Source organism: Hypanus sabinus, chromosome 12 (genome assembly GCF_030144855.1).
Source record: "Hypanus sabinus isolate sHypSab1 chromosome 12, sHypSab1.hap1, whole genome shotgun sequence".
Lineage (NCBI taxonomy): Eukaryota > Metazoa > Chordata > Chondrichthyes > Myliobatiformes > Dasyatidae > Hypanus > Hypanus sabinus.
The window spans coordinates 11,693,802-11,707,875 of record NC_082717.1 but is presented as its reverse complement, the minus strand read 5'-3'; the positions used below and the strand labels follow the sequence as shown (position 1 = coordinate 11,707,875).

General features: G+C 42.7%; 1 protein-coding gene across 1 annotated transcript in view; it reads left to right on the top strand.

Annotated features, from left to right (window-relative positions):
* The first annotated feature begins 569 nt into the window (after nucleotides 1-569).
* vta1 (vesicle (multivesicular body) trafficking 1) overlaps nucleotides 570-14,074 on the top strand; it is a 306,723-nt gene continuing 293,218 nt past the window's right edge. Inside the window, exon 1 of the mRNA XM_059985541.1 lies at nucleotides 570-730. Within this exon, the coding sequence (XP_059841524.1) occupies nucleotides 622-730 (109 nt within the window). The 5' untranslated portion in view covers nucleotides 570-621. The remainder of the gene's footprint in view (nucleotides 731-14,074) is intronic.

Sequence of the window (14,074 nt, the reverse complement as noted above, 5' to 3'; positions counted from 1 at the left end):
GTGTCATCGGCAAATATATAGATGGTGCTTAAACTATGCCTGTCACAGGTGTAAGCAAATCGGTTGAGGTGCACCTGTATTGATTGTAAGCAAGGAAGCAGGGGCAACCACTTCACAGGAAGAGCGGCAAAGTGATTTTTTTCAGTGCACAATTGTACAGCCCACCTTATTACGAAGTGTTATAGTTCTGCTAAAGCGTAGTTGTTGAACCTCAGGAAATTGAGGGCTATGGCGAGCTGATGCAGAAGAGGCTAGATCAGCCAGGATTAAAGGATATGGTTAGGTAGAGTTTGAGTGGCTGAATGATCTGCTGTGTACGTGGTCATGGTTACCTGTGGAAAACAATTAGCCTCCATACTTTATCGCTCCGATAAATCACGATCGATCCTACACCCCGTGATATCGCTGAATTCGCCTGCGGGGCCGGTGTAGTGCAGTAACCTCTCCCGTCCGGGAGCGGCGCTGCACGTCAGAGCCAGGCTGGGGTGGGGACCTCCAACCGGCCGGAGCCGCAGTGGCGACCTCCAAAGCTGGGGCGGCGCTGCACACAGAAGTCTCTCCCTCCTCTTACTTCTCCCGGAAGTGGTTGCCGTGCAGGTTGGAGGCCTTGGTAACCAAGTCATGGCGTCGGAGGCGCTGCCCCCTTTGCCGCAGCAGTTCAAGCAGATCCAGCATCATCTGCGCACCGCTCAGGAGCATGACAAGCGCGACCCAGTGGTGGCCTACTTCTGTGAGTCAACCTGCGCCGGAGGAGGGAAGGGATGACACTCCGGTACCGCTGCCGCAGTAGTTCATCCTGCTGGGTGGGAGCGAGCCAGTGGGCGAGCGCCCCGGGATCAATATCCCTCTCACTCGGGGTGTGGTGCGGAGGTTGCCGGTGCCTACACCGGTGCATGAGAGGAGTGAAAAACGTTGTACGCGTGCTGGCGGGCGAGGGTTGCTGTGGATAGGAGCAGTTTTGGTTCCCATGTCTGAGGAAGGATGTGTTGGCAATGGAGAGGTTCCAGAGAATGTTCACGAGAATGAAAGGGTTAATGTACGAGGAACGCTTGGTAATTCTGGGCCTGAACTCGCTGGAGATTAAAAGAACGGGTGTGTGTGGGGGGAATCTCATTCAAATCTTCTGAATATTGAAAGATAGTGGGTGTTGAGTGGATGTTTTCAATAGTGGGAAAGTCTAAGAACAGAGAGCACAACCTCAGAATACAAGGGCGTCTCTTTATAAAAGATGTGGAATTTCTTAAGCTGGAGGCCAGTGAATCTTTGAAATTCGTTAGTACAATTGGCTGTGGAGGCTAAGTCATTGGGTATATTTAAAACGGAGTTTGCTAGGTTCTTAGGGTGCTAAAGTTTATGGGGAGAAAGCCTGAGAACGGGGTTGAGAGGACAAATAAATCCTGTCAGCACCATTGGTCTGATTGAATGATGTTGGAGACTCTATGGGGCTGCAGTGCGTAGTTTTGCTGTTATATCTAATGTTGTTGTGCCCTTAGTAGTTAAGGTTAAGAAACAGCGTGTGGTGAAACTTTTTAAACAGAGCTGGATGGGATGGATCTCAGATTATTACAGGAGGTCAAGGAATTGATTGTTGTGCCTTTAGCGATAATCTTTGCACCCTCACTGGCTGCAGGAGGAGTACCAGATGATTGGAGTGTGGCAAATGCTATTAATTTGTTCAAGGTACTGTAGACTAGTGAATTTTACATTAGTGGCTTTTGGAGAGAATTCTTAGAGATAGGATTTATGAGGATTTGAATTGTGATTTTTATAAGGTGATGCTGGAGAGATAGTAATGAGGGACAAGGAAATGGCAGGTGAACTGAATAAGTATTTTGCCCCAGTCTTCACTGTGGAAGAGACTAGCAGAATGGTGGAAGTTCCAGGTGTTATGGGTCATGAAGAGTGTGAAGTTACCATTATGAGAGAGAAGGTTCTTGGGAAATTGAAAGGTCTGAAGGTGGATAAGTCACCTGGACCAAAAGGTATACTCCCCAGGGTGGTGGAAGATATTGTGGAGGCATTAGTAATGATCTTTTAAGAATCGCTTGATTCTGGAGTAGTTCTGGAAGATTGGAAAATTGCAAATGCTACTCCACGAAGGGAGAGAGGCAGAAGAAAAGAAATTGTAGGCTAGTTAGTCTGACCTCAGTGGTTGGGAAGATGTTGGAGTCGGTTATTAAGGATGTGGTTTTGGGATACTTGGAGGCACATGATAAAATTGGCCACAGTCAGCATGGTTTCTTCAAGGAAGAATCTTGCCTGAAAAACCTGTTAGAATTATTTGAAGAAATAAGAAACAGGATAGACAAGGGACATTCCGTTGAGGTGTATTTGGATTTTTGGAAGGTCTTTGACAAAGTGCTGCATGTGAGGCTGCTGAACAAGCTACGAGTCCGTGGTATTACAGGACAGATTCTAGAATGGATAAAGCAGTGGCTGATTGGCTGGAGGCATAGAGTGGGAATAAAGAGCGAGTTGGTAAGTTTGTAGATGACAAAAGGGGTTAGTGGTATTGTGGATAGTGTATGAGGTTGTCATAATTTAAAACATTGATAGGATGCAGAGCCAGACTGTGAAACAGTAGATGGAGTTCAACCCAGAAAAGTGTGAAGTGGTACACTTTGGAAGGTCAAACCTGAAGAGTATGTTGGATATTTCCAATAATGGGAGAGTATAGGATCAGAGGATGGTGAATCTGTGGAATTCATTACCACAGATGGCTGTGGAGGCCAAGTCATTGGGTATACTTAAAGCAGAACTTGATAGGGTTTTGATTAGTAAGGGTGTCAAGGTCGTCCCATTCTCCTGACCGAATGATGCAGCAGACTCAGTAGGCTGAATGGCCTAATTCTGCTCCTCTGTCTACTTGAAGGTGTTTGTGCATGTGTGCATGAGGGGCATATGCTGGGCGCGTTTACCCAGGCATCAGAAGGGCATAGGAAGGGATGGTGTGTGCATATGTGTGGGGGGGATGAGAATTACTGGAATGATGCATATGTGTGTGGGTTGGGGATCCACTTGTGTAGACCCCATGTGCATTTTGTCAGTTTTGCTAGTTGTGTAGGTAGGTGTTGTAGCCATGGTATGACATGGGTGTTGCGTGTGGGTATGATGCAAATAATAGGGATGGTGTCTGGGGTCTGGCCATGGGTGTGGCTGGTGGTTTGACTTTAGGGAAGTCAACTTTATATAAAGTTTCAAAGTGTTGGTTTCGGGTTGAAATACAATCTATCAATGCGAGTTAAGAAGTGAGAGTTGTTTGTTGTAAATTGGGGAAATGATATTAAAAGATATGACAATATACAAATAAGAATTCAATACGTAGTTTTTGCATAAACATAAGATTAGTATTTGCATAAACTTTTGTAATGTACAACAGTATAATCACACATGTATTGGTTCACATTTTGTAATATACCTTTAAGCTAAAATCACAACCCTTTAGTTTTTTTGCTGACAAAAGAGAAAAATAGGTGGTTATTAAATTGGAGTCTGATGCTACAGGAATTTATTAAGATACAAGATCTTAAGATATCCCATATTAAAGGAAGTGACAATGTAATCGCTAACTGGTTATCTAGATGCTAAGTTGAAGGTATATCTGTATTGCTCTGTAGTTAAATACCCTTCTGTATTTTGGTTAGATTCTGTAATTCTGTAAGACTCTGTATTAGTTAATTTTCCCCTTTGGTGAAAATTCCTAGAAGGATGGGGGTGTTATGAAGGATAAACAACTCTGATGGGCAGAAGGGTGCGGAGTTGCCCATGCCCCCCCCCCCTTTTGGAGAATCGCAAACCGTTACTATTTCGATGCTGCTAACGAGAGAGTAAGAGAGACAAAAGAAAACATGCCAGGACATCTGTTACTGATAACAGCCTGAGAGAGAGTTATGTTTATCCACCATGTTATGACTCCCGAAAGACTTATGGCTGCAGAGAGGGCTGTTTACGTGGTACCATCCTGCTCATTAAAATTCCTCACTGGACAGCCAGAGTGGGCGGGTTTGATGGTTAAGTCATTCAAACCTGATTGACACCTGAGACCTTGTGAGTGGGGATAAAAGTGAAGTCTGGGGTGACACCCCTCAGACACACCAGGAGACGCACCAAGAGACACACTAGTGAGCACTGCTTAAGTATTGGAACCCACGAGAAAGTGTGGGGCATTGGAGACCGAACGAAGGATCGGTCAATTTTAACTCACAGTGTTTATAGCGAGGCCGATAGGGGCTTGTGTGTGTGTCCACCCTTGCCTGGGTGACGAGTCCACCACAGAAGAACAGTCTAGCCAAAGGACAGAGGGGTCATACTTGAATGGCCACAGCACCAATGACTCGATGGATCCAGAAAATAAAGGAAAGTTTGACTGGCTGTCAGTGTTTTTTTTCGTTTTTTTTTTTTTTCTCGCTCTCTCTCTCTCTCTCTCTCTCTCTCTCTCATATCCCCTAGACAACGATAGAGCTTGTTTATTATTGATTATTATTATACCCACACTTTTAGGTTTAGTATTGCTAACATGTATTATCTGTATATTTGCAATCTTGATATTTATTTGTATATTTTTACTAACAAACACTGTTTTGAAAATAGTACCAGACTCCAACGGATACTTCTATTTTTGCTGGTAAGACACCCAGTTACAGGGTACGTAACAATATCCTTCCTGTTAGATGACAACATCTGATGGGAAAGATGGGACTCACGCCACCAGGTACGGGAACAGTTATTACCCCTCAACCATCAGGCTCTTGAACCAGAGGGGATAACTTTATTCACCTCAACACTGAACTGCTTCCACAGCCTTCGCTTTCAAGGACTCCTCATCTCATTCTTGATATTTATTGCTCATTTATTATTTTTTTTATTTATATCATTTTTTATTGCACGTCTTGTTGCCTTTTGCACATTAGTTGGTTATCTCGACTATGGTTTTTTTCATTCTGTTGTTTCTTTGTATTTACAGTGAATGCCTGCAAGAAAATTAATTTCAGGGGTGTAAATGTACTTTGATAATAAATATACCTTGTGCTTTTTGAACATCTCAATGGGAGCTGTTATAAATTATGACTAAGAAGAGCAATTAAAAGCATTAGAAGGAAAAACTAGAGACGTCATTAACAGATGTATCAAGAATTAGTGGAAAATCAAGTTTCAGCAAAGGGGTTGGTAAGGAAAAGCAAAGTAAACATGGGAGTAGTCTAGTGGAACCAATTGCGAAATGTGGATAGCAAAAGATTACCTGAAGTTAGTATGGTCCCTCAATGCAATGGAATGAAGAGATGTGAAGTTCAGCAGTTTTATATGTAAATGTTTGTTTGAAATGGTGAGCGATTATGTAAAGCTAACATTCAAAGGGTCCTTGGTGTTGTATGCAGTTTGCTAGAAACTTTAGTCTGGCTACAGTAAGCAATGAGGAAGACAAATGGTAAGTTGGCCTTGTCATACATGAAGATCTGAATTCAAGAGTGAAGATGTTTCATTCTAATTGTAAAGGATGGCTAATGTATTATAACTTGCTTCTCAGCACTGTAACCAGCAGTAATGCAAATGAGAAGGAGAAACTACTCCACAGTTATATCATTTGCATTCCCAGATACAGATATGTAATTGCTCCAATTGATTAAGGCCAGTGTTTAGTTCAGCCACTGAGCGTGAAGGGTGATAATTATGAAGGTTGATTAACCTTGGATGGCATTTGTGTGTACAGTGCACACACAAGCCGTACAAAAAAGCTCGATGAACTCAGCAGGTCAGGCAGCATCCGTTGAAAGAAACAGTCAATGTTTCAGGTCGAGACCCTCTGTCAAGCAGTCAACGTTTTGGGTCGAGACCCTTTGTCAAGCAGTCAATGTTCAGGTTTGAGACCCTTCATCAAACACAAATGGTAAGCACACACACAATGCTGGAGAAACTCAGCAAATTTGGCAGCATCTATGGAGAGGGAATAAACAGTTAACATTTTGGGCCGAGACTCTTCATCAAAGGAAGGGGAAAGGGGGAGGGGAAGAGTAAAAGCTGGCAAATGATAAGTGAGACCGATAAGGGGAAGGGTGGGGGGATGAAGTAAGCAGCTTGGAGCTGATATGTGAGATCAAATGAGGGGAAGGTGGGTGAGAGAAGGGGAGCGAAGTAAGAAGCTTGGAGGTGATAGGAGATGAAGGATGGAGCGATCTGATAGGGGAAGGCAATGGATGGTGGCAGAAAGGGGAGGAGGAGGGGCATCGGGGGAAGTGATGGGCATGTGAGAAGAGAAGGGGTGAGAGGGCAACCTGACTGGGGAATGGAAAAAGAGAGAAGGGGATAAAATGGCGAGAAATCAGATTGGGTGCCTTAGACTTTTGCATAGTACTGTATTTGTCAACAGAGAGTGGAGAGTGAGTTTGTAAATCTAATGGGAGCAAAGGATGTTGAGAATGGTGGGGGTGCAGTGTCATAGGAGGGGTGTGGGACAGGTGGTAGAGGAGGAGTGCCGGGGTGGGAGGAGTTGGCATGTGTGCAGACACACCCCACTCCGAGACACCAGGCAAGGTCACTTGATTCCAAACAGTTGGTTTATTGATCATTGTGGAATGTCTCTCTGGTGCTTTCTGTTCCTTCCACCTTTTCCCATCAATGATTCTCCTTTCTCTGTCCCCTCCCCTCTTTTTGTCCACTCTTAGTTCACATTAGACCCATTATCGGAATTAGGTTTATCACTCACATATCTCATAAATTTTTTTGTGACAGCATTACTGTACAATACATAACATTACTATAGTACTGTGCAAAAGTCTTTGGCACCCTAGCTGTATATATGTGCCTAAGACTTTTGTTCAGTACTGTATGTGTGATATGAGTTAGATGAGTTGACCTATTTCCCATGTGATATTTGCAGGGTGTTGTAGATGTCCATTGATTGAGCAACCTCTGAAGCAGTCTTAAGAATGGCAGTGCACGAATTGTTAGCAAGTTGTGACAACTTGGAGATAGATTGTTTAGGCTGGCAATAACAACACATTGTGTACAGAGGATTCATTGTTGGAGAAGTCACAACATTGTTAACACAAAGAACACTGCAGATGCTGTGGTCAAATCAACACATACAAACAAGCTGGAGGAACTCAGCAAGTCGGGCAGTGTCCATTGAAACGAGCAGTCAATGGATGCTGCCCAACCTGCTGAGTTCCTCCAGCTTGTTTGTATGTGTTGATCACAACATTGTTGTAGTGTGCTTTTCTTCTCACCTTTTTTCCCTGAGTTCAAAGATCTGCCTGAGTCATCATCTTCCATCAGCTCCATTGTTGAGGTATTGGTTGGATCGTTCTTTGTCTGGAGCCTTTCCTTGACCTTATCACTGTGGGTGACCCTACCAGGTGCTAAGCGCCAGGTGGCTAAACTCCAGACGACATCTCTCTTTGGATCTTAGGAGTTCATAAGCTTCTCCCGTACAATAAGGTGACGATCCTTAGAAGTATCATCTTGTGCACTTCTATCAAGTCACCTCTCACTTTCCTTTGCTCCAAAATGAAAAGTCCAAGCTCAATCAAACTTTCCTAATGGGGCATGTTTTCTAATCCAGGCAGCATCCTGGTAAATCTCCTTTATACCCTGTAAAGCTTGCACATCCTTCCTATTGCTTTAGTCTTCCACCTTCACCGTGGACTTGCCTTGTCAGAGGTTTGGCACTGATCGTGATGTGGTAATGAATGTGAATAGGTAAATAGAATCCAAATCAGCTTCATTATCACTGATGTACAGAATGAAATTTGTTGTTTTGTGGCAGCACTATGATACAAGACAGAAAAATTGCTCTGGCTTACAAAAATGCTCTATGTAGTGTAAAGATGAATTTGCTGCAGGCTATTGATTAGTACATGCCTCTGTGATTTTTCCTGTTGTCTCTCTTTGGTCTTCCATGCTTACCTCAGCAGAACCCATTTTGTGTTTTGTTTAATATGCTGTGATTTCTTCCTTAACATCAAGGAGTGCCTCACTGAAAATTCACTGATCATTACAGTGATGATGTGGAAGGAGCTGAAAGGTGAAATATGTGGATAATTTAAAAAATTATCAGTTTGATTGTCAGCAGTAATTTTCCCAGCACTTTTCTTTGCTCTGGTGATAATGCATCGTTTAATGTTGGTACCTGACATCCAGTGATTTTCTATGCTGAATGGATCACTGGCTGCAACCTTTTGTGGTGCCCCTTCTCCTTCCCTTTCTCCCATGGTCTACCTTCCTGTCTTATGAAATTCCTTCTTCATCCCATTACCTTTTCCACCTCCCAGCTTCTCACTTCATCCCTCCTCCCCCTCACCTACTCACCCTACCCCTCACCTGGTCTCATCTATCACCTGCCAGTTTGTACTTCTTCCCTTCCTTCCACCTTTTAATTCTGGTTTCTTTCCTTTCCAGTCCTGAATGCTGTCGGCCCAAAACATCGACTCTTTATTTTTTTTGCCTAGATGTTGCCTGGCCTGCTGATTTCCTCCAGCATTTTGACTGTGCTAGTCTGTAAGATTGTTTGGATGGTAAATCATAGTCCCAAACACTTCTACCCATGGTTATCTGTTCTGATACTCCCCACTGTATTGCGGTGGTTAGCTCAATGCTTTTACAGCTCAGGGCATTGGAGTTTGGAGTTTAGTTCTGGTATCATCTGTAAGAAAGTTTGTATGTTCTCCCCATGTGTGCGTGGGTTTCCTCCGGTTGCTCTGGTTTCCAGCCACATGCTAAAGGTATGTCGGTTAGTAGATTAATAGGTCATTGTAGATTAGGCTATGGATAAATAGGTGGGTTGCTGTGCAACATGGCTCGTTGGGCTGAAAGGACCTATTCCACACTGTATGTCTAAATAAAATGGAAGAAAAAAAAATCAGCCCTACAAGCAACAACATATAAAGTAACAAAGGTCAGTGTACATTGACAGCTCAGCAGGTCCCTGTCATGCTGCTGGCCTTTTAAACCTTTCCCCAAATCTTACATAACTGCTGTTTCTGTACTTAATTCATTTAGTATTTTCACACTTGGTGTCTGGTTTGAATGATTTGTAATGTGTAAATAGGCACATTCAGTGTGCCTTGTAGTCTTGTCAAAAACAGCTTTAATACTAGCATATGTCGTGAAATTTTGTGGCAGCAGTTATGTGTGTTTTCTCAAAAAAATTGTTATAAAGAGCAGTAAACAGTTTAAAAAAAAACACATTCAATCAATATTTGGTGTGACTACTCTTTGCTTTTAAATCTGCATCATAGGTACACTTTTAAGAAAATCAGCTGGTAGGTTGTTCCAAGCATCTTGGAGAACTTAACCACAGTTCTTCTGCAGACTTTGGCTGTCTCGCTTGCTTCCTTCTCTCCAGGCAGTCCCAGACAACCTCGTGTTGAGACCGGGGCTGATTTCTGACTTCAGATCAGCAACATACTCTGACCGTTGAGAGACTGAGAGGTTGATCCTCTAGTGCAGAGGCCTCAGACAGCGGTCTCGATGTTACAATCTCCCGTGACACCGGCAAGGAATCAGAGTGCTCATCTTCCAGGCTGCTCCTGGAGGTATCGAAAATGCTAGGCCACTTGGCAACTCTTGAGAACAGCAACCCACAGCAGTTTGAGTGCAGCTGTAGATCATGGACTCCAACAGTACTCCAGCTACCTTGTAAACGAACGAAGAGACATCAAAGAGAAAAAATTAAACTGTTTTGCAGATGAACATGAAGAAGTCACCCTCTGGCACCATCTTTAGCCTTCTGTTTGAGCCAAAGTTTCACATTTTGGTCCAGAGCACCTGCTGCCATTGTTCAGCACCCCAGTCCTTGTGTTTTTGTGTGTAGGTGAGCCTCTTGGTTTTGTTTCCACTTTGGAGGAATGGCTTTTTAGCAGAAACTGTTCCATGAAGACCACTTCTGACAAGACTTCCATGGACTCCAGAGGGTTGTACTTGGGTTTCAGTGGTTTCTGTGAGTTCAGAGCTGATAGCAGCACAGGACTAATTTTAATTTAGAAGGAACGTCAGTTTGATGTACCTCTCGTCTGCTGCATTCAGTTTCCGTGGCTGACCACTGCTTATTTGGTGCTCACTCATGCCGGCTTCTTTGTGCTTCTTCAGAAGAGCTTGGCAGCATATCTTGAAACCCCTGTCTGCTGCGGAATTTCTGTTTGAGAGCGGCCTTGTTGTTGCAGGATGACCACCTTGTGTCTTGTGGCTATGCTTACTCTTTGCCATGGTGTAAGAATTGATGATTTAACAGTAAACTATCACATCTGCCACAACCTCACCCTTTACTTTGGTTGTCCTTCACCCAACTTGATTCTTTCTACACCGGTTTCTGTATCAGTTAATCAGTTTAGTGGTTGCCAACTAGTTGATCGTGATCTTTGAGACTTTCCCAGTAGATCCCGAAAAAGAAAGAAAAATAAATACACAAATACTGTTGTAACAGGAACATTGTAAAAGTAAATAATACTAATTAGCATAATGGTAATATAAACAATACTCCCACTACGGAAAGCTGTTTGTAAAGAGAGGTTGTTTCTGGGGTTGCGGGGTTTTACTTCCGATCGGGGTTGAAGGCCCAGTAATTGTTTCTCACGGAACATGCTGCTCAAAATAAGGCAGCTATTGAAGCATCAATTCGTGTCAGTCCCCTTTTGGCTAAACATAAGAAACCTTTTACAGATGACGATTTATTCAAGGAAGCAATGGCCATTCCGGCAGAGACTGTTTTTAATGACTTTAAAAACAAAAACGACATCAAAACCGCAGTACGTAATATACCACTTGACCCTGCAACAGTGACAAGGAGGATGTCACTGTCAGAGGACGTGGATCGACAAGTGTTAAATGACTTGTCACTCAATATTTTTCACTATAGTTCGTTGAATCCCTGGATGTAATCCAAACGGCTCAGCTTGTTGTATTTGTTGGAATGGCTTTCCAGGATTTTACAACAAAGGAGGACTTCCTCACTCTTTTGCACTTAAAGGAAAGAACGAGAGGTGAGGATATTTACAATGAGTTTAAAAAATATATGTCTGTGAGCATGACATCCCCATTAATAAACTAGTGGCAATTACTACTGATGGGGCCCCAGCAATGCGCAGTGTGTTCATTGGTTTTATAGCACTGTGCTGTAATGACCCTGATTTTCCTGACTTCCTGGATTATCACTGTGTGATTCATCAGCAGGCCTTGGCTGAGAAGATCTTAAACTTTTCTCAAGTAATGACACGAGTGCTCAAACTGATAAACGTGACTTGAGCAAAAGTGCTTCAGCACCACTTATTCAAGGCGTTATTGGATGAGCTTGATGCTGCTTATGGAGACATAATTCTTCATGCTGATATTCGGTGGTTGAGTCATGGCAAAATGCTGCAATGATTTGTTGACTTGCTGCCTGAGATAAAGACTTTTCTGTCGACAAGAAATGAGGAGCACGAGGAACTGTCAAATGATGTGTGGCTACTGGATTTAGGGTTTCTGACAGACCTAATGGCTAAATTAAATGCACTTAACGAGCTCATGGGAAAAGACTGACACCTGCCCCACACGATAAGCGCAGTAAATGCGTTTAAGGCCAAGCTTGGTGTTTGGATTTCAAATTTAAAGAACAGGAGGTTGACACACTTTCCCAACTTGGAAAAAATGTTACAGGCCATCAAGGAGAAAAATGCTTTTCACCCTGAGCAGTGCTGTGCTTACCTAGACAAACTGGCAATAGAGTTTGCTCGGTGTTTTGGGGAGTTAAACGTCATGAAAGATACTGCTGCATTTATTTCAAACCCATTTCTGCCTATCGATATGGAACAGATAGCAGCCAAATTCCAGCAAGTATTTGGTGTGCCAAGTGATATTGAAATGGAAATAATTGATTTACAAACTGACATCGAGCTTAAAGCAAGATCAAGGGACGGTGACCTTTGGGGGCTTGTCAGCAGGGAGAAGTTTCCTCATCCCACCACATGTGCAATAAAAGTCAGTGCCTACTTCAGGTCAACTTATCTGTGTGAAATTGCATCTTCACATGAAAATTATTAAATCTAAGTACAGGAGCTGTCTTTCTGACAGACACCTCACAGACGGTCTCAGACTGGCTGTCTGTAGTTATGAGCCAAATTTCAGGGAACTAGCAGAAAGTATTCAGCCCCAGTTTTCATACTGAGTGCAACAGTCAATTTTTATTCATTTATTTTTAGTTTTGAAATAAAATTAAATAATGAAACTTAGAATTAAAGGTATGAAGTATTGTAATATTCTTAAAGATAGCTATGGCCTGTTTGATATGCTAGTTACAGTGTTTTCTTGTTTGAATTAATTTGAAAGTTTGACAAAAGCATTTTATGTAATTCAGATACAATTAGCCTAAATAAAAGGCCTCAAGTTGGAAGTACAATCTGAACTGTTTTTTCTCTGAACGATTTAGTAGGTAAATCTTGCCTTTCACTGAGGCTGAGCTAGGGGATCTTGGTCTTAAAAAGATTGGAACCACTAGTTTAGTTCATTCAATTCATTGTAATTTTTCATTAGCATCCTGTTTGTTATTTTTGCTTAATTATGCATTGCACTATATACCGACAAAGTAATCAAATTTTTATTTAATTTAATAAGCATTACTTAATGTTACTTTCTTTAATAAAATAGAAAGGCGTAACATTTAATTTTTGGAAAATGACTTTGGAAATCTGAAATTTGTGTTTTTACTGACATACAAATGCAGAAGATAAAAATTAAACTTCTAAAACAAATTTATATAAAAACCTAGGCTGCCTAAGACTTTTGCACAGTAATATATATTACTGTAAATTGTCTTGTGATTAGGTTAGGGGAGGAATAAAATAGAGACAGTGGCGTGAAAATCAAAAAAACATCCAGTGAGCAGTACTTCTGGGGGAAAAAGTGCCTCGTTAATGAGAGGGGTCAGAGGAAATTGGCCAGACTGGTCAAGCTGATAGGAAGGTGACTATAACTGAAATCATGTGTTACAACAGAAGTGTGCAGAAGAGCACCCACTTTATTAAGAGGTACCTAATAAAGTGTCCACTGAGTGTACAGCAAGGATAGGGGCTCTTTGGCCCAACCAGTCCATGCTGACAGACATACTTTATTGATCCCGAGGGAAACTGGGTTTCGTTACAGTCGCACCAACCAAGAATATTGTAGAAATATAGCAATATAAAACCATAAATAATTAAATAATATTAAGTAAATTATTCCAAGTGAAATTAAGTCCAGGACCAGACTATTGGCTCAGGGTTTCTGACACTCCGAGGGAGGAGTTGTAAAGTTTGATGGCCACGGGCAGGAATGAATTCCTATGACGCTCAGTGTTGCATCTCGGTGGAATGAGTCTCCTGTGCCTAACCAGTACATTATGGAGTGGATGGGAGACATTGTCCAAGATGGCATGCAACTTGGACAACATCCTCTTTTCAGACACCACCGTCAGAGAGTCCAGTTCCACCCCCACAACATCACTGGCCTTACGAATGAGTTTGTTGATTCTGTTGGTGTCTGGTACCCTCGGCCTGCTGCCCCAGCACACAACAGCAAACATGATAGCACTGGCCACCACAGACTCGTAGAACATCCTTAGCATTGTCCGTCAGATGTTAAAGGACCTCAGTCTCCTCAGGAAATAGAGATGGCTCTGACCCTTCTTGTAAACAGCCTCAGTGTTCTTTGACCAGTCTAGTTTATTGTCAGTTTGTATCCCAGGTATTTGTAATCCTCCACCATGCCCACACTGACCCCTTGGATGGAAACAGGGGTCACCGGTGCCTTAGCCCTCCTCAGGTCCACCACCAGCTCCTTAGTCTTTTTCACATTAAACTGCAGATGATTCTGTTCGCACCATGTGACAAAGTTTCCCACCGTAGCCCTGTACTCAGCCTCATCTTCCTTGCTGATGCATCCAACTATGGCAGAGTCATCAGAAAATTTCTGTAGATGGCAAGACTCTGTGCAGTAGTTGAAGTCCGAGGTGTAGATGGTGAAGAGAAAGAGGGACAGGACAGTCCCCTGTGGAGCCCCAGTGCTGCTGACCACTCTGTCTGACACAGTGTTGTAAATGCACGTACTGTGGTCTGCCAGTAAGGTAATC